This window comes from Vanessa cardui, chromosome 22, assembly GCF_905220365.1.
Source record: "Vanessa cardui chromosome 22, ilVanCard2.1, whole genome shotgun sequence".
Classification (NCBI taxonomy): Eukaryota; Metazoa; Arthropoda; class Insecta; order Lepidoptera; family Nymphalidae; genus Vanessa; species Vanessa cardui.
In genome coordinates this window covers 6,086,542-6,110,267 of record NC_061144.1, presented here as the reverse complement: position 1 = coordinate 6,110,267, position 23,726 = coordinate 6,086,542, and the positions used below count along the sequence as shown (strand labels likewise).

At 37.5% G+C, this 23,726-nt stretch overlaps 1 protein-coding gene across 1 annotated transcript in view; it reads left to right on the top strand.

Moving 5' to 3' along the window:
- Positions 1-23,726, top strand: part of LOC124539451 — a 66,874-nt gene that overhangs the window by 17,345 nt on the left and 25,803 nt on the right. Inside the window, exons 16-43 of the mRNA XM_047116846.1 lie at positions 54-163; positions 880-1,206; positions 1,529-1,713; positions 2,542-2,727; positions 3,301-3,436; positions 4,033-4,212; positions 4,778-5,048; positions 5,946-6,238; positions 6,321-6,497; positions 6,930-7,124; positions 7,822-8,007; positions 8,935-9,104; positions 9,680-9,894; positions 10,800-10,962; positions 11,046-11,271; positions 11,445-11,549; positions 11,921-12,032; positions 14,996-15,142; positions 16,231-16,349; positions 16,773-16,970; positions 17,373-17,552; positions 18,268-18,366; positions 19,264-19,416; positions 19,948-20,154; positions 20,983-21,141; positions 21,724-21,959; positions 22,366-22,477; positions 22,991-23,161. Of these exons, the coding sequence (XP_046972802.1) occupies positions 54-163; positions 880-1,206; positions 1,529-1,713; positions 2,542-2,727; positions 3,301-3,436; positions 4,033-4,212; positions 4,778-5,048; positions 5,946-6,238; positions 6,321-6,497; positions 6,930-7,124; positions 7,822-8,007; positions 8,935-9,104; positions 9,680-9,894; positions 10,800-10,962; positions 11,046-11,271; positions 11,445-11,549; positions 11,921-12,032; positions 14,996-15,142; positions 16,231-16,349; positions 16,773-16,970; positions 17,373-17,552; positions 18,268-18,366; positions 19,264-19,416; positions 19,948-20,154; positions 20,983-21,141; positions 21,724-21,959; positions 22,366-22,477; positions 22,991-23,161 (5,018 nt within the window). The remainder of the gene's footprint in view (positions 1-53; positions 164-879; positions 1,207-1,528; positions 1,714-2,541; positions 2,728-3,300; positions 3,437-4,032; positions 4,213-4,777; positions 5,049-5,945; positions 6,239-6,320; positions 6,498-6,929; positions 7,125-7,821; positions 8,008-8,934; positions 9,105-9,679; positions 9,895-10,799; positions 10,963-11,045; positions 11,272-11,444; positions 11,550-11,920; positions 12,033-14,995; positions 15,143-16,230; positions 16,350-16,772; positions 16,971-17,372; positions 17,553-18,267; positions 18,367-19,263; positions 19,417-19,947; positions 20,155-20,982; positions 21,142-21,723; positions 21,960-22,365; positions 22,478-22,990; positions 23,162-23,726) is intronic.

Genomic DNA, 23,726 nt, shown 5'->3' with positions numbered 1-23,726 from the left:
TATTTCTGTTTTATTTATTATACATACATATGTTTCCCTTTGTAATTGTCCAGGTGGTAACTACGAAGCTAATGTGATATTCTCTCCCGACTCATACATACCAAGATCTGTATCACTGAACTTGACTGTTGATATGTTTGGAGAATCAATTAATTTATTAGAGGTAAGTACTTCAATATTATACAACAACAACAGCCTGTAAATTCCCACTGCTAGGCTAAAGGCCTCCTCTCCCTTTGAGGAGAAGGTTTGGAACATATTCCACCACGCTGTTCCAATGCGGGTTGGTGGAATGCACATGTGGCAGAATTTCTATGAAATTTGTCACATGCAGGTTTCCTCACGATGTTTTCCTTCACCGCTGAGCACGAGATGAATTATAAAGACAAATTAAGCACATGAATCATCGGTGCTTGTCTGGGTTTGAACCCGCAATCATCAGTTAAGATGCACGCGTTCTAACCACTGGGCCATCTCGACTCTTTAAATAATATTAATATTATACACCCCTTGCTTAAATACTCAGATATAATCTCCTGTAAGCAACACATATGTCCTTCTGTGCATCGTAAGACTTTAATCATATGTCATTCTCTAGTCTATGTCTAGTCATAAATGGCGGCTTTAAAATTAACTTTAAATTTAAAAAATATATATGTTTTAATAAATCTCTGCGGACGAGTGTTATTTTAAAAATATTAATAGTTTTATTATTATTTATATTTGTAAAGTCATTTTAACAAAAAACTTATATTAATTTCTATATCACTTTATTGATATTACACGATTTTATTCCGCTATTTGAGTGAGATGCGTTTGATTTTTTTCCTATAAAATAGATCTACTGATTCTTCAATGATCAACAAATTTGTATTTCAGATTAAAGCCCGGGGTGAAGGATTCGAGAGGTATTTCGAAAGTCTTTTTGGGAACAACGGACCTTTAAGTAAAAGCAAAATAAATGAGAAAATTAACAAACTCCGATTCTTCCGCTCGACCAACGAAGCTGACGAGGTTCGAGGGAAAATCGACGATCTTGGATACAAGAACAATGCTCTTAAGCATCGTTTTCCTATGGCCGAAATTGGCTTTAAAGTGTTCGGCAACGAAATATCTTTCTGGAGTGCAGAAGGTGATGAAGAGATACGAAAATCTTTGGAACGTTTGGATCCAAAATTGAGGATTCTAGAAATTTTGTCAGGAAAGGTCAGTATTTAAGTAAAATGTTATTGATAATTGAAATTTCTCTTGAATTATTAAAATAATTGGAGCATAATAATAATAATACAACTTACTAAAACTACTAACAGGCACAAGGGACATAACATCTTAGTTCCCAAGGTTGGTGGCGCATTGTCGATGAAAGGAATTGTTAATGTTTCTTACAGCGCGATTGTCTATGGGTGGTGGTGGTGACCACTTACCATCAGGTGGCCCATATGCTCGTTCGCCATCCAATAGCAATACCAAAAAATTGTGGTAGTTTAGTAGAAGTTGTGAGCTTATATCAAAAAATATCAATTTCCAGGAAATATCATACAATAAGGCGTCACTATTCCTCGACACAACATTCTCGGTGCCCACTGGGAGCGGTCTCCCTCTCAATATGAACCTTATGGGCACGAGTTACGTCGACACAAAGATGTCCGGTACGGTCGTTGACAAATACACCCAGTCCGGTAATTTGGACTTCGAAGGGAAAATAAGACCTAGGTAAGTTTTATATTTGTTTTACGCACTTTTTATAGTATGACACAAATTAGATGTAGCATCGGAAAATGCAATGGAATGAAAATAAAAACGATTACTGCCGATTTACACAACCAATAGAAATGGCTCCCTATCGCGTCATTTGACGCTATTCGTCGCTATAGATTCACGCGTCAGAGAAAGCAAGTGCATGTAAACCGACGCGTCAAATTGACGAATATATTAGGTCATATGATACTACAAGTTATTACGTTTTTGCAAAGATCATATTCGCATGAAAAATAAATATTGATAATTTGGGATAGCGTACTCAATTCGTATGTGATCGGTTTTACGAATTTTGCCGATGCGACATCTAAGTTGTGTCGTACTATACCTAGCTAACTAGTACTAGCTGCTGACATTACATTTCGTTTTTTTAATATGTAATAGCAAATATTAATCATGGATGGATTGTGTGAAAGATGATGTGTATGGAAAGAATGTTTCTTGTGATATGTCGTCAGATAGGAAACTATGGAAGAAGAAGACATGCTGCGCCGACCACAATTAAATTGAGATAAGGGTCACACATTCATTCAGAGTCAGAAAATAAGACCTTTCGAAGATTCGTGCAATTTTAGTATTTATCTATTTTCCAAAGATTTACCTTTGACCTCTTTCCACTGTTTTTCGTATTTACCCATTATGTCTTCTTAAACATTTAAACCTTTGCTAATTCATTTATTTATTATAATTCAATTGTATAAAATTTTAGTTTTAGTTATAAGAACTTTGATGTATTTTTCTAATCAGTTACTCACTAATATTTTTCCAAAAATATTACATTAGTGTTGCGGTAAACATAGCAGCTACGATGAGTGTGACGGCTGGCTCCTTGGCTTCAAGTGGCATTAGGCTGTCGTCAAGGCTTTACACCGCTACGGCGTTAGAAGCGAAACTGTCTATACGAGGCCTTGGACTGGTGCGATTGGATCTATCCTTACCGAGGGACAAGCAGGAAATATTCGCTGCCAAGTAAGTTATTTTTTGTGGAAAGATTGGGTAAATTTTGCTATTGCAGTCATTTGAAAGAGATACCAAAATGATTTTACTTGGTGGTAGGGCTTTGTGCAAGCCCGTCTGGGTAAGTACCACCCACTCATCAGATATTCTACCGCCAAATAACAGTACTCAACACTGTTGCGTTCCGGTTTGAAGGGTGAATGAGTCAGTGTAACTACACTTATAAGGGACATAACATCTTAGATCCCAAGGTTAGTAGAGCATTGGTGAAGGATTGGCTAATATTTCTAACAGTGCCATTGTCTATGAGCGGTGGTGACCACTTACCATCAGGTGCCCTATATGTTCGTCCAATAACCTATGCCCGCGGCATAAGTGTAAAAATGTGAAATAAATAATCGTATGTATATTGAATTAAGAAATGTAACACTACAAAAAGCAATTAATTATTTATTTTAACCTTATTAATTAGATATTTTTTTTTTATTTTAAGCAATGACATACCTACCGCATATAGCACCTCTGTGTCAGCCACACTTTATTATAAGTTTATAACATGATTTTAAATATTATGTTCACTTTCAGATCAGAACTTCTCATACTCCATGGAGACCAAGAGCTTCAACAGCAAGGCTTGAACAAGAATAGAATAGAACAGAGTACTTGCAGTTGGAGTACCTTCGATAAAGCTATCGGTATCAAAGTTTGCGCCGCTTACCAGGTGAGTCATTATTAAAAACTGGATTAAATTTCCAACAATTCCATACCATTTTTTTTTTGTCAAATACAAGAAAATACTCAAGCAGGATCTTAAAATAATCTTGAAATAATTATTTTAAGAATGTCTTGAAATTATATTTTAAGTGATAATGCAAATTGTGCGGAGAAATGCTCCCAAATAACGATTGTCCAGAATTGACTTGAATGTTAATAATAATTATAATAAAAGCCTTTATTCGCTGACCAAAATACTTATAAATAAACTTATAACACTGTGATGACTTATAACATTATAAATAATGGTCACAGTGAATATAATTAATTTAAGTGATACTTTAGATTCTGCAGCAACCGGTTTGTTGATCAGTTGTCATTCGACATAGGGCTCGCCTAGCTTTTTTCCATTTTCATCCTTCTCCAACCTTTTGATAGGTCATCCGAAATCGTCATCAGGAACTGAATATTACTGTTATATAAATAGTTAAAGATATTACAAAATCGCTTAGGTGAAAAGGTCTTAAGACATCTCCAATAGGATATTCGTCCACAAGAGAGACGTTTGTGATCATATAAAGAACATAACAAAATTACTTTCAGTTCCCCAACATGACCAATCTTCGGAATGCGCCATATTTCATAATGAGTGGCCCCGCCAAGTACATTATATCTCTGGAAAAAGCCGACCCCTCCGCCAAAACATACGCCTTCCAATACAAGTGGGACAGAAATGAGACCACGGATGTGTTAGGATTCTCATTCGATACTCCAAACAGTAAGGTAAGATGAATAAATTTATCATATGCGATTATAGATTTTCCAAAAACATTTCTTACTAAACTAGAACTAGTGTAGTATGTATTTAATGAAAGTTATTTGCAGTAGAACTTTGTATTTCTATATACCAAAGGACAATCTTTGGTATATCTTATCATTAATTTGTTTTCTGTATTTTTGTCTGCCTACACTTTTGTGAATGCTAAGAAAATTGAGAAGAAATATTTTTCATAATAACAATTCCTGTTTATAATGTTACTATATGTATCTGACATCTGATGACGTATATTAACACTTTGAATGAATATATGTATGAAATGTTTGGTTTATATTAATATATAATTTGTAGGAGATTGTCTTTATAATTCATCTCGTGTTCAGCGGTGAAGGAAAACATCGTGAGGAAACCTGCATGTGACAAATTTCATAGACATTCTGCCACATGTGTATTCCACCAACCCGCATTGGAACAGCGTGGTGGAATATGTTCCAAACCTTCTCCTCGAAGGGAGAGGAGGCCTTTAGCCCAGCAGTGGGAATTTACAGGCTGTTCTTGTTGTTGTTGTAGGAGAAACGTATGTTCAACGCGGCCCTAAGCTTATCGAACACGTCAAGCACAGCGGCTCTCACTCTCCAATCGTCAGAAAGCACCATTAAGGCCAAAGCTCTGTACCGCAACCTACCATACGACAAATCCCTAGAAGCTAGCCTGGATGTAGACGGAAAGAAACAGTTTGATACTGTAATGTCATTGAAGAGGCATGATATCAAGTACGGATTCGTGTGGCTGCCTCATGCATTCTGGGTTGTTAACGATGAGAAAATAGCGGAGTTATCCGGTAAGTTAAAATTTTATTATACTATTCATTTTATAAAGAATTTCATAAGAAAACTTACTCTAGAAGATGGCCCATTACCTCTTCAAGTTATTTGTTCCTGCACACTTACTATGGGAAAGAATAATTTAGATAAATATTAACAAATAGACATAACATACAATGTCTGTAAAATTCAGCGTTCGTTTTTCATGATATATACATATATACATTGCAAGTAATTTGGAGTTTTTAAAGTAATTCGTGTCAATTATCCCTTGAAGAGATTCGTTCCTGTATACCTTCTTTCATTTCAATCAGTCGAAAATCTAAGAAGATTTATACAAACTTTCATCCTATTTCATTCAATCAAAATCCTTACTGGATGCCTACGTCATAACTTCTATCTGCATGCCAAATTTTCAGCCTGATCCGTCCAGTGGTTTGGGCTGTGCATTGATAGATCACTATGTCAGTCAGTCAACAAATAGACACTTATAGTACGACACAAATTAGATGTAGCATCGGAAAATGCAATGGAATGAAAATAAAACCGATTACTGCCGATTTACACAACCAATAGATAAAGCTCCCTATCGCGCCATTCGACGCTATTCGTCGCAATAGATTCTCGCGTCAGAGAAATCAAATGCATGTAAATCGAGGTGTCAAATTGACGAATATATTAGGTCATATGATATTACAAGTTATTACGTTTGTGCAAAGATCATATTCGCATGAGAAATAAATATTGATAATTTGGGACAGCGTACTCAATTCGGATGTGATCGGTTTTACGAATTTTGCCGATGCTACACCTAAGTTATGTCGTACTACTACTACATACAATATCTATAAAATTCAGCGCTGGTTATTTATGAAGTTTTTAAACTCATTCTTATCAATTATTGTTACTTTTAGGAAGTCTCAAAGTGAAGTCCAAAGGTGGTGTCACTCAATGGGATATATCAGCAGATTTCCAAACAAAACAATTAGCTAGTCGTTTAATAGGATATTACACTGTAAACGGACCCACATACGGTACAAAGTTGCACGTCGATTATCAGTTCTATGGCAACCCTAAACAGACGATAAAAATTGAAGGGTTATACAGCGAAAGGCAAATGTCTTATAGACACGATTTATATGGGGAGTTGTCTATGGACTTCACAGCGTATCCTGTCTATAATTTCTATTCCGTTCTACGTAATGTGGTGAGTGTTATTATGATTTATGTATTGTGATTTTTATTACCAAGCGTTCATTTATATATAAGTATATTTCTGCCATTTTCAGAAAACTCAAAATCATGTTGACATAGGATTTAATGTTAGTGCATCTAAGGATCAGAAACTGGACCCTGCTTTCACGTTCGTATTCAAACGTATCGATAGGCTCAATGGACTTAAATTGGATACGCTTGTCGCCCTGAAAAGACCAAAACCAATGTTACTTAAATTACAGTATGATCAAGTGAGTACTATTCCGAGGAAAGTCCAAATCATTTATGTTTTGATTTTTTTACCTAAACCAACATTTTATTTATTTAGGTGACAACCCTATCATGTTCTTTAAAAATATCAACAAATGACGACTGACATATAATTATAGTTTATATATGAAAGAGGAATAATCTGTGCCTTGTCGGCACAACTAAAAGCCATTAAACCAAGAATTGAATTGAATGAAAGAGGAAAAGGGAACACCCCTTGTCTTTTTTCATACCTAAACTTCTGTGTTCTTGTTTGTGCGTGTTACGTACAATTAATTTTGTAATTGAATGTTAAACTACAGACACAATTGTCTGCAATTGGAACTAGAAACCTAATAAGATATTAAAATATAGAGGTAATAATGTTTTTGTCATTACAAAATGTACATAGGAAAACATTTTTCCAATTCCAGATAGGACCCAAATATTCAGCTCTTGCCTTGTTCAATTTCAACCCGAAATCTCGCGAGATCCTCCTGTCAGGTTACTTGTTCGCCCCGCCCGGGACGCAGCTCTATGCGGATGCGGAACTGAACGTCACCTTACCGACACTACACCCTTGCGAGCTGAGGGCTAAGTTGCATGAAAAGAGACCTAATGAGTTCCAAGTAACTTTGGACCAATTATTTGTTTATTTGGGCATTGGCATAGATAAAATAAGTAAATAGAGTCGAGATGGCCCAGTGGTTAGAACGCGTGCATCTTAACCGAAGATTACGGGTTCAAACCCAGGCAAGCACCGCTGATTCATGTGCTTAATTTGTCTTTATAATTCATCTCGTGCTCAGCGGTGTAGGAAAACATCGTGAGGAAACCTGCATGTGACAAATTTCATAGAAATTCTGCCACATGTGTATTCCATCAACCCGCATTGGAACAGCGTGGTGAATATGTTCCAAACCTTCTCCTCAAAGGGAGAGGAGGCCTTTAGCCCAGCAGTGGGAATTTACAGGCTTTTGTTGTTGTTGTTGTTGTTGTAAGTAAAGATAAATATTTTTTTTTATTTTGCCTACAATATTTCTTTGGATTGAATGAATCAATAGAGTTTTATATATTTGTAGAACTATATTACCCGTAAGTAGTAGAACTTTTGCCTTGATAATTATGAAATGTTATTTTTTTTTTTTTGATAATATCGTATCTACTGTTGGTTGCCATAATGAAAATAAAATGAATTATTCTTAAAATCTAAAAATTTATAGAAATAACCACTATTGAAATTGGCGATAAAAACCTTTTTCATTTGATACTTTTTTGTGATCTTCACTATTGTCCCGGAAATTAACAAAACGAACTTTACACCAGGTGAATGCAATGGGGGTATGGTTCACTGGAGTGGACTTCAATATAGACGCAGTGTATCAAGACCAGTCCAAGACAAACTTAGCTTCTCATCGGCTCAAGGTTTTAATCAACAGCAGTCATTTCAAGGACATCGCCGTGGATGCGAGATTTACACAGGATAACAGACAAATAACTTTTATTGCTGAGGTAAATTCATAGATAATAAAGTATCTAACCCCATACGAATAAAACATTCTAGAACAGTTATTTGGTAATCCAATGTTTCGTCGCCGTCTTTATAATACTAAATTACAGACAGAAATTAAAATTTTAAAATTTGCGTTAGTAGGGCTTTGTGCAAGCCCACCTGGTTAGGTATCACCCACTCATCAGACATTCTACCGCTAAACGTACGCAGTATTGTTGTGTTCCGGTTTGAAGGGTGAGTGAGCCAGTGTAACTACTGGCACAAGGGACATAGCATCTTGGTTCCCAAGGTTGGTGGCGCATGGACGATGTAAGGAATAGTTAATATATCTTACAGCGTCATTATTTATGGGTGACGGTGACCACTTTCCATCAGGTGGCCCATATGCTCGTCCGCCAACCTATTACATAAAAAAAGAGACAACACAATTAATAGCTTTCTAAAGCGCATCACAGCAGTAAGGGTATAACCACTAAATAATCTTCTACTGCTTGGCAAATGATTCCTGATGTGAAGAAGTTTCGGAATTTTATGCCAAGCTTTGGCACAATACATTAACGTGTCTTCGGGATGCTTTCCTTATTCATAACTTAACCACGTGACCAACACAATGTTAATGTTTATACTTGGGATTGTTGTTGTGTCTAAGTATTCGTATTTTGCAAGACCATTTTCATATTAATTTAAATAATTGTATTAACTAACATGACTGTATTTTTTTTTAATGTTGAAAAAGAGTATCTACTGAGTTTCTTGCCGGTTCTTCTCGGTAGAATCTACTTTCCGAACCGGTGGTATCTTCACTTAATTGTTAAATGACGGTTCAAAAGTGCTTGTAAAAGCCCACTTGAATAAAGTATATTTTGATTTGACTTTTATAGAGTATACAATGACTTTTAATTAATATCAAAATTGATTTATTTTAGGGTCAATACAATGATGACACGTACAAGACTTTGGTCCGGTACTTATTGCTCTCTGAGCAAAACTTCACGGCATATGGAGAAATCGATATAAGTGGGAAGACCTACAGCCTCAACTTAAACGCGGATCTCAATAATGACACCAATATCAATATGGATATACACTTTGACCAGTGAGTTGGAATGTAACAAGAGTAGTAGTTATTCTTCGTTCGATATAATGTCTAACCCTTCAAGTCATAAGTTTACACCAAAAGAATATCTTCCTTTTGCTGTCAGTGATCGATATTTGATTTATTTGTACGAAAACACGCGAGTTATGAAATAGAGGCAAATAATATAATCAGCAATACTTAGTATTATTATATTTTGATTTGAAGGGTGAGTTAGCGAGTGTACAGGCATAAGGACATAACATCTTAATTCCCTAGGTTAGTGGCACATCGATGTCTTAAACAATGCCACTTCTGGACTAAGGCCTCCTCTCCCTTTGAGGAGAGGGTTTGCAACATATTCCACCACATGTTCCAATATTATTGGTGGAATACCCATATGGCAGAATTTCTATGAAATTAGACACATGCAGGTATCCTCACGACGTGTTTCTTCACTAACCAGCACGAGATGTATTGTAAACACAAAATAAGCACATGAAAATTCAGTGGTGCTTGCCTGGGTTTGAACCCACGATCATCGGATCATCGTCGCTCCTCTCCATTCTCTCTCGATGAGTAGTGGTATAACGCAGGTTGCGCGACGTGCACGTGTCGTACGCGCGCGCGGTGGGCGCCGACAGCAAGCGTCTGAGCGCGGCGCTCAACTGGGACGCGAACCGCGACCCGTCGCAGAAGCTGAGCGTGGACGCGCAGCTGCGGCGCCGCGCCGACTGGCACCACTCGGGCCACGCCACGCTGCACTACCCCGGCCGCGTCGTCAACGCCGAGTTCGAGTTCCTGCTCAGAGGTACGCCTCAACCATACGGCCAACTATGGCATTCACTTTCATTCTCAAATTCACGGCCAACTATGGCATTCACTTTCATTCTCAAATTCACGGCCAACTATGGCATTCACTTTCATTCTCAAATTCCAAAATTAACGGCTTCGCTCGCGTTTTAGGGTATTAGCCTATGTCCTCTGTTGGAGTTCAAATTCGCTTCTTAACAGTCTTTATATGTCCAACTAGTACTCGTCTGCGGTTTCACTCGCGTTTAAGGGCGTTAGCCTATGTCCTCAAATTTCATTAAATTCGATGCAGTGGCTTGTTCTTGTAAGAGCGACAAATAGACAGACAGACAGAGTTCCTTTCGCTTTTATAATATTATTATATATTGCGAGGGTAAAAGTCAACACTTCATGCGTGTGCTATAATACTTATCAGGCTCACTCAAGTTTCCTGATGTTGTTGAATTTCTAAGTGAACTCTTGGTAAAGCAACAGCCTGTAAATTTCCCACTGCTGTTATAAAGCCTCCTCTTCCATTAAGGAGAGTGTTTGGAACATATTCCACCACGCTGTTCCAATGCGGGTTGATGGAATGCATATGTGGCAGAATTTCGATGAAAATAGACAAATGCAGGTTTCCTCACGATGTTTTCCTTCACCGCCGAGCTCGAGATGAATTATAAACACAAATTAAGCACATATACATGTATAGTGGTCCTTGCCTGGGTTTGAACCCACAATCATCGGTTAAGATGCACGCTTTCTAACCACTGGGCCATCTCAGCTCATGAAGTGAACTCTTACTTGAATTTTAATCATACATTTGTTTATATTTCTAATACACAGTAACAATTAGGCGATTCGCTAGTCAACAACTATCATAGTGGCCCATATTTTTCTATATATTTCATTGAATCTTTTCAGATTGGTTCTGTGAATGGATGATACGTATGGGATGGGCAAGTCCGACTGCTATAGTTTGGCGTGTTAAGGCCTTTTCAGAGGCGCATGAGCAAACAGTATATGCGCTATTGTCGAGTCTCAATACCCCCTTCCCCGGCTGGGAAGACACGAGCTTCAACCTAATGTAAGTGAAATTATATATTGATATAATTTATGTTAATAGTCACCGTGAGTTTTTATTTAATAATTCTTTAATTTTTTTCGAAGGTGGCGTTATCACGACAACCTCCAGGCTATAAATGGAAGCATGAACTGGCAGAAAGACTATCTGGCATTTAGCCTGCTAGCCGATTATCTGTTCACGACGACAAAATTCTATGGAGAAATCAATGCATCAGTCAATTCCACGATACCGACTTTGCCTAAAGCTGCTGCGATCGCTAAACACACCGTCGTCTGGAAGAAATCAGCGGATACATTGCTGAGTTTTCAGGTAAAACTAGAAAAAACCGGATTAAAGTCAGTTTAATCTGGTTTGTATTCGTTTAGGACTTTTAGAGATCTAGTTCTGACTCCATGTCAGTGTACTTTAGTTCATGTAATATCTATAGTTGTCTATCTAACATATAATTTGAAAGTATGATATTGATAATGGACTATTTTTAGTATAACGAAGATGGCTTGCTAATGATCAACTCATCTTGGGACATAACTAAAGGGCTGAATGAGAACAATGTCACAGGACGAGTTACACTTCTTACACCATTCCAAGTAAGTGTACTTTTTATTGTTTATCAGATTATTTTTTAACTTTAAATTATAAAGTAAAGTAAAGTAATAGCCTGTAAATTACCCACTGCTGGGCTTAGCCCTCCTCTTCATTAAGGAGAGGGTTTGGAATATATTCCACGACGCTGTTCCAATGCGGGTTGGTGGAATGCACATGTTGGAGATTTCGATGAAATTAGACATATGCAGGTTTCCTCACGATGTTTTCCTTCACCGCCGAGCACGAGATGAATTATAAACACAAATACATTGTGGTGCTTCCCTGGGGTTGAACCCGAAATCATCGATTAAAATGCACGCGTTCTAACCACTGGGCCACCTCAGCTCATAATTATATTGACTATAATTTTCAGGGCTACACCAAAGGTTTCCTGCGAACTGAGTTCGTATTGGGTCACAAGAGGGATATCAAAGGCGTGACGTATCTGGATTTAGAAGAGAAAGTCGTCAAAATATACGTAAACGGTAAATATTTTCGACTTAAATTTTCGCGATGATTACACATTTAAATAAAACTATTTATAACGGATGAATCGCGTATATTAATTATTTTTAAACATCCCGACGTTTCGAGCACTTTACAGTGTTCGTGGTCACGGGCAGACTAAGATGACATTTGTCTATTTGAAGAACAAAGGAAATATTATTAACAACTACCGCCAACGATTTCTCAATTGATATCTTGAGTAACGTTCCGGTTGCACGCAGAAGGCACTAACTGTATCTTTAGGTCTTACAGTCTGTTGGATTTGGGATTTTAAATTTTTAATAAGTGGATCCCAGGTGTTAGAAAGTCTCCAACCATCTTCTCTATTGAAGTTCGGATGTTTTTGAATTTCAATAGCCTCGCGTATCATTCTAGGAATGAATCTGTGTTCTCTAGCGAGGATCTGTGGTTTATCAAATCGGATAAAATGGTTAGGTTTATCCAGAGCATGTTCACAGACTGCAGACTTAGAAGAACGCCTATTTTTGACATCTCCTATATGTTCCTTGACCCTGGTACCGATACTTCTCTTTGTTTGGCCTATGTAAGATAAACCACACTCACATTCGAGTTTATATACTCCTGCAGTTTGTAAAGGAATATTACTCTTGATAGGTCTCAAGAACTGGCTCACTTTCTTATGAGGCTTGTAAACGGTTTTAATTGAAGCACGCTTCAAGATGTTGCCAATCCTGTCTGTAACTCCCTTCACATATGGTAGAAATGCAGGTTGTCGCTCAACTGTGGGTGGCTTGATACGGCTTCCGCGATGCTGGCGAGGCACGGGCAGCTTGTTCTGGTGGAGTGCAAGCTTGACCTGACGTAGCTCGTCCTCTAGGTGTTCAGCATCGCAGAGATGGTGGGCTCTCTGAAACAAAGATTTGCCAACGGTAGCTAACTGGCTAGGGTGGTGGTGCGAGTCACCATTGAGGTATTTGTTGGTGTGTGTGGGTTTCCTATAAACTGTGTGACTTAATGTATTGTCAGGGTTCTTGATAATAAGTTGTGAAAGTGTCATATTACCTAGTGATCTGACATCTGCATTTTTAGTACATCTTAATTCTATAAATAAAAACATTCAATTTACTATGGAATTAGAGGCAAATAATTCTCTAGCTTTCCTTGACATCCTTATTATCAAGAATCCTGACAATACATTAAGTCACACAGTTTATAGGAAACCCACACACACCAACAAATACCTCAATGGTGACTCGCACCACCACCCTAGCCAGTTAGCTACCGTTGGCAAATCTTTGTTTCAGAGAGCCCACCATCTCTGCGATGCTGAACACCTAGAGGACGAGCTACGTCAGGTCAAGCTTGCACTCCACCAGAACAAGCTGCCCGTGCCTCGCCAGCATCGCGGAAGCCGTATCAAGCCACCCACAGTTGAGCGACAACCTGCATTTCTACCATATGTGAAGGGAGTTACAGACAGGATTGGCAACATCTTGAAGCGTGCTTCAATTAAAACCGTTTACAAGCCTCATAAGAAAGTGAGCCAGTTCTTGAGACCTATCAAGAGTAATATTCCTTTACAAACTGCAGGAGTATATAAACTCGAATGTGAGTGTGGTTTATCTTACATAGGCCAAACAAAGAGAAGTATCGGTACCAGGGTCAAGGAACATATAGGAGATGTCAAAAATAGGCGTTCTTCTAAGTCTGCAGTCTGTGAACATGCTCTGGATAAACCTAACCATTTTATCCGATTTGATAAACCACAGATCCTCGCTAGAGAACACAGATTCATTCCTAGAATGATACGCGAGGCTATTGAAATTCAAAAACATCCGAACTTCAATAGAGAAGATGGTTGGAGACTTTCTAACACCTGGGATCCACTTATTAAAAATTTAAAATCCCAAATCCAACAGACTGTAAGACCTAAAGATACAGTTAGTGCCTTCTGCGTGCAACCGGAACGTTACTCAAGATATCAATTGAGAAATCGTTGGCGGTAGTTGTTAATAATATTTCCTTTGTTCTTCAAATAGACAAATGTCATCTTAGTCTGCCCGTGACCACGAACACTGTAAAGTGCTCGAAACGTCGGGATGTTTAAAAATAATTAATATACGCGATTCATCCGTTATAAATAGTTTTATTTAAATATTTTTGAGTTACTTTGCTAAAGGACAATGCAATAGGCTATTTGACAATGCGAAAAATGAAGTTTCAACTATTGTAATCAGTATATGTTATGAGTTTAAAAATGATTATTTATTAATTAAAGTAGAAAATAATAATTATCTCGTCAAAAATCCATAAATAAAAATGCATTTTTTTAAGCGTTTTTCACGTGACACAAAACGCTCCTGTTTGATCAGATTCATGATGACATCACTTGCTCGTTAATGACGTTTGCCTACTGTATGTATGTTATATGTGCCACAGATTACATTTACAGGCAAGTGACGTCACCGACCCCATTACATATGAATTTTTAAATCGATATTTTTCAGCAAATATGTATTAGAATTAAAAAAAAAAACAATTTTAATGGGTTTGTTAACCTCTACAAAATAATGTGAAAAGGATTTTAAAACCCCGTCGAATAGCCTATTGTTTCAATATGTGTTCTGAAGTGAAATATTATATTTTAATTTAAGATTTAAGTATAGGAAAAAAAAACTATATAATTTAAATCGTTATTTTTATTCTTTTTTTTTTCTCTGTGTGTGAAATTCCTAGGACGACAGCAAATGCTGAGTGATTTTCCTTTTTGTGGCATCGTACTGCTGTGTGGGCAGCATTTTGTTTTTATTTATTTATGCCTCTTTTTATAATCTTTCTTAGATATTATTTAATTGTATTGTTATTTTAAGTTTTTGTTTTTTTTTTTTTTGTTGTTTTGTTTATGTCACTGATGTCTCAAAACGATGCTTACAAATAAAAAAATTCTTTCTTTCAAATAATTGTACGTATTGTACGGTAGGCCACATGCGTCGTATCACCAACTGCATGCTGGTTGTGAACGTGACGAGTCCGCTGCCGCAGTTCTCTCAGAGCTCGGCTCGCTTCGGCTTCGTGGAGACCGACCGGCATCTCGTCGCCATGATCATCACACCCAACAGCACTACCGGTACCAAAATCCTGCCTATAGATTAATAATAATCGTATGTAGAGTAATAATATGTAATTTTACTTGGTGGTAGGGCTTTGTGCAAGCCCGTCTGGGTAGGTACCACCCACTCATCAGTTATTCTACCGCCAAACAACAGTACTCAGTATCGTTGTGTTCCGGTCTGAAGGGTGAGTGAGCCAGTGTAACTACAGGCACAAGGGATATAACATTTTAGTTCCCAAGGTTGGTGGCACATTGACGATGTAAGGAATAGTTAATATTTCTTACAGCGTTAATGTCTATCGGCGATGGTGACCACTTACCATCAGGTGGCCCATATGCTCGTCCGCCAACCTATACCATAAAAAAAAAAAAGAAAAGTAGAGTAGAGTATGTAGAGTACCTAATATTATTACTTAAGCCGTTGGTTACCTGGAAAAGTTCGCTATGTATTGAGAAGGCTGGATGTATCTTTGTGTTTAGGCTGAATGTATGTTGTATTTATTTATTTTATTTGTCTGGTGTACTATAAAGTCTGAGTAAATTAAAATTAGCAGCCTGTAAAATTCCCACTGTTGGGTTAATGCCTCATATGCCATTAAGGAGAGGGCTTGGAACATATTCCACCACGCTGTTCAAACGCAGTTTGTAAATGCCCACTGCTGGGCTAAAGGCCTCCGCTCCCTTTGAGGAGAAGGTTTGGAATATATTCCACCACGCTGTTCCAATGCGGGTTGGTGGAATACACATGTGGCAGAATTTCGATGAAATTAGACACATGCAGGTTTCCTCACGATGTTTTCCTTCACCGCCGAGCACGAAACACAAATTAAGCACATATATAAAGTGGTGCTTGTCTGGATTTTAATCCGCAACCATCGGTTAAAATGCACGCGTTCTAACCACTGGGCCATCTCAGCTCCTCAGTGAATTAAGTAAAATAATATTTCTATTCTATTATTCTTATATTTAATATCAACTTTTATCAATTTACTGAAAATGTCAAATTGATTTGATCATAAGTATACCTTATGGATATTATTCTAATGAGTCAGGATATATTATGCATATATTTATGTAATAGTGTGTTTAATATAATTTGCCAGGAATTGAGGTTCTTCTGAAATTGATATCGATGCAAGACTTCCAGATATTCGGTCACGTGGCTCTGCCAATACAGTATTTGAACAGAGCCATGGTCACAGCCAAGAGAGCCAAAGAAGAGGTAAAGGAAATTGATACATATTTATACGGTTATAGCAACAGTTAATCGTAAAGTTTTATTAAAAACAAAACAACTCAACGTACATTAAAAAATAAATTGATTGTTTATAAGTGTCATATTAATTTATTTTACAAATGTGATTTCGTGATTAGAATTTGGTTTCTCGATCAAGACCTTCATAATTATGTGAAACTTCGCCTACATTCTATACACCATTTTTTGTGAATCAATGATGAATGTCATAAATAAACATTTATTTTTTAAGAATTTATCAAAAACCATGGCACCAAATTATTTTACTTTAACATAAGATTAAAAATGATTTAGTTAACTTATTATTCAATTAGTATTGAGTACCGTAACTAAGTTTAATTTATGATTTAAAATGAATGATTTTTATGATTGAATCTCTTTTTACTATAGATTGACTTTAGAGTGGGATGGGGTTCAATGGACTTCGGTTGCACAGGAATATGGCAATGGAAATCAATTTTAGATTTCGTCTATGTCTACAAATTATACACGCCATTGGATGGTTTCGAAGAAAATGGTCTTGTTTTGAAGAATATATACGGAAAGGGCCTCGACACTGAACTCTCTGTACGACTGTCTAAACATAAGGTGAGTTTTGTTTTAATTTTTTTTAAGTAACCTGATAAAGTCTGATCAGAAAAGTAAAATACACGAGAGAATACAATATTCTGAAAATATCAACTTCTGTTTCTGAACTACAGATTAATAAGTAATTATTATCTAACGCTTGATAATATTACTCCTAGCCTCCCATTTTTAAGGAAAATATTTGATTAATCTTATCTATATGTATATTGTTCAACTTTATTGAAAGTTGGTTTATTGACATCCTAAAATGTCACTTAGTACAATTTGTTGTTTTTCGTTATAGATCCGTCAAACATTAACTGAGCTACAAATGAAATACATTAACCCCTTTTTAACTCTAGGTCATTTTGGCTAATCATCTAAAAGTATTATAAAAACAGAATATGTTTTTATCTTTTTCAGTTTGGTATAGCAGTTCTCCTGGTCGACAACGACAAAGGTCTCCTGGATGTTTTGAAGGACCGCTTCCAGCACAAGCCTGGCAACCCTGACATGTTCGTGGAGAACTTCGACACGGAGGCCAGCGTCACCCTGGACACGCTCTACTATCCAACCATCACCTTCCACGCTCATTTGATGAAGGTTTATACTGAGCTATATTTTGCCCAAATGCCTAAACCTCTTGCCCAGAATTCATTGTTAATATTGTTACATATATTTGCTATTCTTTTTTGCAATTTGCTTGTTAACTGGTGATAACCGGTTTACCATTCAAGTAATAAGTACATTAAGGCCTTAAAAACATTTTGTTTTTTTTTTATGGAATAGATTGGCGGATGAGCATATGAGCCACCTGATGGTAAGTGGTCACCATCACCCATAGACAATGACGCTGTAAGAAATATTAACTATTCCTTACATCGTCAATGCGCCACCAACCTTGGGAACTAAGGTGCTATGTCCCTTGTGCCTGTAGTTACACTGGCTCACTCACCCTTCAAACCGGAACACAAGAATACTGCGTATTGTTGTTTAGCGGTAGAATGTCTGATGAGTGGGTGGTACCTACCCAGGCGGGCTTCCACAAAGCCCTACCACCAAGTAAATAATAATATCATATAACAGCGACTATATAAATCATAACCGTGTATAGTGCTGGCAAGAATGCTAAAAGCGTTTCTTCGTTGAATCACTTTCAATTGATTACAAAATTTCTTCTTCTATGTCAGACTATAAACTTTTTATTATAATATCAAATATAGTACGTAATTTTTTATTATGATTTTCGTAATTATAAATACCTTTATAAAATGATGCTGATGAATATTTACGAAATTAAAATAATCGTATTTTTCAGTTCGTAGGTCCGGATGAAGAGGATATTCTAGAAGCAAACGCCACTTTACACCTTCCCGACAAACCTCCTATTGTTTTGACAGATGTATTTATTCTTGAGGTGAGCAGTCTTCAATCGTATTTATTTTAGTTAATAACCCATCACATCAAATCGAATGTCGTAAACTCTTGAAAATATTTTGGGCGAGACTTCCCGTAAGTCCACCTACCTGATAATTTCCGCTCATTGCAGATATATAAGATACAGATACAGTAGATCATGGACATTTTATATTTCTTGCAGTTATTTATCTATCTATCAAATTATCTTCCTGTTGAAAATACAAGACTAACTTCAAAGTATTGTACAGGTGCAATGATATTCTAATAAACAGATATGTTATATCCATACTAAACAACAGAAAAAAGTGTGCCGCGCCGGGGACCGTTTATTTTACATTTCGTTACAAGTAAAAAGGATAGCTTGATAAAAACATTAAGTAAATGGGATAACTAGATGTTTTAGTTACGCAAAACATATTACTATATAATGATCATGTATTATAACGTATCACTGACATAATTATGATGAAAACGACTAAAGGCAAACGTCCCAATTAGGACGTTTTCTAGTCTTCATTTTTTGCGCGTTAATGACATATCTGTTTACTAGAACATCATTGTACAGGGTATCTTATAAGCCATGCGGCAGTAGATAAGTTACAGTCAATAATATTTTTTATTTGACGTATGCAGTTGCAGCATTATTTATTTTCATATTAAATTGTGTAAATAATATAGGAGACAAAAAAAACCCACTGAGTTTCTTTCGCCGGTTCTTCTCAGGTCAGAGTATTTACTTTTCCAAACCTGTGGTACTGTTTCATTTGACCATCACTTATTCCTTACAAACTGGGATAGCCTGTTTTTTGTCTTACCAGTGACATATCACAGGTTCCTATAAGTTGTAATTATATATGATTATATTAATGAAATGTTTTAATTAATCTGTTCACAGCAATACACAGTGATGCAGAACACGCTAAATCTGGTGACGCCGTTCCCGGCCGTCAGGCAACTCAAGTCGGTGTACACCGTGGACATTTCCATCGGAGAGAAGTTCAACGTCACTTGCGTCGCGCTACTGTACAATGGCACTTACTGGCACGAGGTACCGATCGATTGGCAATTACATTTATACCGATTTGTCTGATAACTGATTCTCTTTTTAAATTATTATAATTGCCTCAATCAAAGACTTTTAACGGTTGTTTAAACTGTTCGTTAGTGTTGATTCTGCTAGCGAAGCTTCATTGTGGATTATTGGCTAATATATAATTCACTCGGCTGATATGGCTCAGTGGTTAGAACGCGTGCATCTTAACCGATGATGTCGGGTTCAAATTCAGGCAAGAACCACTGAATATTCATGTAAAACACCGTGAATAAACCTGCCTGTGTCTAATTTCTGCCACATGCGTATTTTACCAGCACGCTTTGGAACAGCGTGCTGGAGTATGTTCCGAACCATATCCTCAAAGGGAGAGGAGGCCTTAGCCCACCAGTGGAAAATTTACAAGCTGTTGTTGTATATATAATTTACAGAACAGAACTTTTTGCAGCATATGCACTTAAAAATATCAGAATACCCTCACAATAACCTTTTTTGATTTTTCATAGTTTAGTATTAAAAATTCCACAGATATCATACAAAATATACTACGAAACTGAGTTAGGAGAAGACGACGCATATCAGTCATATTTAGCGTCGGTCGGCATCGCCACGCCGCTTGCCGTGCTGCCAGCACTGGAGGCGAGAGTGTCCGCTAGGCTAGAGGACGCTCTGTGGAAACTGTCGGCGGATATGGCAATGCCCTCGTTCACAGTCACTGCGCTAGCACGACTCGAGGTAATCTAGCCATCTCACTCTGGTCTTATGTATTTTTAATTGTAAGTATGCGCTATCTCGCTCTTTCCGAAGGAGAAAAAATGATATGTAAGAGATTAGTTTTATGGGACATGGAAATGTTTTTTTTTTAATCTTCCTTAATAATGAGAGACTTTTTTAAATTTAGAATGTTTCAAATATGTTATATTGAATTAAATTATTAAAATGTAATGGTAATATTTACCTATCCTACTACTATTATAATGGCGAAAGTTTGTATGTATGGATGTTTGTTACTCTTTCACGTAAAAACTACTGAATGGATTTGAATGAAACTTTACCACAATATAGCTTATACATCAGAATAACACATAGACTACAATTTTTGAGGTTTCTAATGTGAGGTCGTAAAAAAACACATTTTTTGCGCTTACATTGCAAACGCTGACTGAATCCTACCATATAGATCAAAACAATGTACTACAGTATTGTACAACTTAAAAAGGTCTACAAAAAAGTCCGTGATGGTATATGTTTATCTCTTAGGAATAACCCACAATAACCATTTTTTATCCTTTACTTTGTACGAGAAATAATGACTTATTTACGAAGCGATTTTAAGCGATTACTAGACTAGACGGGACGAACCTGAAGTCCACGCGAACTAAGTCGCGGGCAAAAGCTAGTATATTATAAAGTATGAAAATTAATAACGTTTTATTGTTTTCGCTTACGTAATATAAAACTTAAATTTAAGTCAATATATATAAATAAATTGATAAAATAGGTATATAGTGAAAATTAATTTCATAATTACTAAAAAAAATTTAATTGCATTCTAAATAATAGCTGGACGACCCCTTTGTCGAAACATCGGGCAGCCTGAATCTGACGTCGATATACTTAGAGGACTACTTCATCAAGATGGAATTTAAGAAAGATTTCTCCGACGTAGAAAATATCGTCGGTGGAGGAATCCATATTCAACAGGGAGATCAAAATAACTATGTAAGTCAACGTGAATTCTATATATTAACTACTTAAGTTTATTTAGAATTCACCCAATATTGTTTTGCTATCGATATCGAAAGATCGATCTTGATCGTCTATCAAGACTATAACAGGCGAGTATAATTTTTTTTTTTTATGGTATACATTGGCGGACGAGCATATGGGCCACCTGACGGTAAGTGGTCACCATCACCCATAGACAATGACGCTGTAAGAAATATTAACTATTCTTTACATCATCAATGTGCCACCAACCTTGGGAACTAAGATTTTACGTCCCTTGTGCCTGTAATTACACTGGTTCATTCACCCTTCAAACCGGAACACAACAATAAGGTCAAAGTACCCGAGGTTCTATATTAAAAACCCTGGTCGGATCGATAAAAAGTTATCCGCGTCGCGGAAAGCACGTATAGCCATTGGTTCTGCGACTCTTTCCGGCCGTGTCGCATCGGACTATGAGAGTGAGGAACTAGATAGGGCCCGTGTTCTCGAACACACCTCTCATGACCTCGGGACCTCTCATGACCTCGGGACCTCTCATGACCTCGGGACCTCTCATGGCCTCGGGCCGGGCAGCTGTTCGCGGAGACGGCGTGGGGCGCGGCGCCGGCGCGGCGGCTGCGCGTGTCGGCGCGCGGCGCGCTGGCGCCCGTGCTGGCGCCGTCGACGCTGGCGCTGCAGTTCGCTGAGCTGCGGCGCCAGCGCACGCTCACGCTTGACCTGGCATCCGGCGAGGCAGCCTACTCGCTGCAGGCCGACCAGTGGCCCACCTCGCTCAGCGTGGCGCTCAGCAGCCCCCACGACGGCTTCCGGTACGCAATCTATTTAAAAGTCAAACAGTAAAGTAACAGCCTGTAAATTTCCCACAGCTGAGATAAGGCCTCCTCTTCCATTAAGGAGAGGGTTTGCAACATATTCCACCACGCTGTTCGAATGCGGGTTGGTGGAATGCACATGTGACAGAATTTCGATGAAATTAGACACGTGCAGGTTTAATCACGATGTTTTCCTTCACCGCCGAGCACGAGATGAATTATAAACACAATTAAGCACATATATATAGTGGTGCTTGCCTGGGTTTGAACCCGCAATCATCGGTTAAGATGCACGCGTTCTAACCACTGGGCCATCTCAGCTCATCTCCCATTTTTTTTTTTTTAATATTGAAATTTGTAAATTTGTTTATAAATAATGTATTTAAAAACATTTATTTATCAGGGCGATGAAAATCATAGGGGAGTTTGATGAGGATGATATCCGAGGATCGTTTGTGACAGACACGACTGAGTACAGTATCTCCGGAAAAGTGCTCAAACGAGAACCACTTGAGGTAACAGGATGGATTAGTTCATCAGATATTAAGAAATTCATCAGCCAGAATTATTAATCCACTAATGGACATAAGCCTCCCTCAAATATATTACTCATCAAGAGATATAACAACTTACATTTTATAGAACATTGGTCGTGTGAAGGTGACTGTTTCAGCAAATACCAGAAACTAAAAGCGAAGCTAACTTTATATTAAAGTAATTGCAGAATTAATCAAAAACATAAATCATCATTCAATATGGACGTGTTACATTTGCTTATCGATAGTCAAATATCTACCATCGGTTCGGAAATTAACGCCTTTTTTTATATTTCAATTAAATAAAGAAAAATCATTTTTCCAAATACAATTTCCAATAACACTAAATATATTTTCAATATCTGAATCAGTTTGGAGGCATCTGTTCATCCATCCAAGGTGTCCAATCACGTAAAATATATCCTCTAACACACAAACACTCTTTAAATACAATAATACGTTTTAAGCAATAAAAATGTGTTCTTATTACAGCTGTTCCTAACGCTCGTACCAAAAGGCCAGGGTCAGCAGATAACAGTGCGAGTGAAGTGCGAGAACTCGCCCACAGTATACGGTATCACAGCTCACATCGTCGGGCCGATGGAGGCGACTGTCCGTGCGAAGGCAGAAATGGAACAAAATTTCACTGATATATATCTTAAGGTAAACTAAAATGAACTTTATTGCAATTACTTGGTGGTAGGGCTTTGTGCGAGCCCGTCTGGGTAGGTACCACCCACTCATCAGTTATTCTACCGCCAAATAATAGTAGTCAGTATTGTTGTGTTCCGGTTTGAAGGGTGAGTGAGCCAGTGTAACTACAGGCACAAGGGACATAACATCTTAGTTCCCAAGGTTAGTGGCGCAGTGACGATGTAAGGAATAGTTAATATTTCTTACAGTGTCATTGTCTATGGGTGATGGTGACCACTTACCATCAGGTGGCCCATATGCTCGTCCGCCAACCTATACCATAAAAAAAAAATTGTATTTATATAATTTACGAAATATTACACATTGTGAGTTACGCTCTTTTATTTTGAGTTTCCCGGTGTTCGATTCGTTGTTTTAAAATGTCATAAATGTACAGTCGGGGTAAGAAAAGTTTCGTCACCTTAAGATCTATTTTCGTGTGCTCACTTTGAGCTATAATCTGCTTTACCGATCGAAAATGACTTATTGCGTCGCAATTATTTGATGTTTGGATTCAAAAGGTACTAAGAGTCTA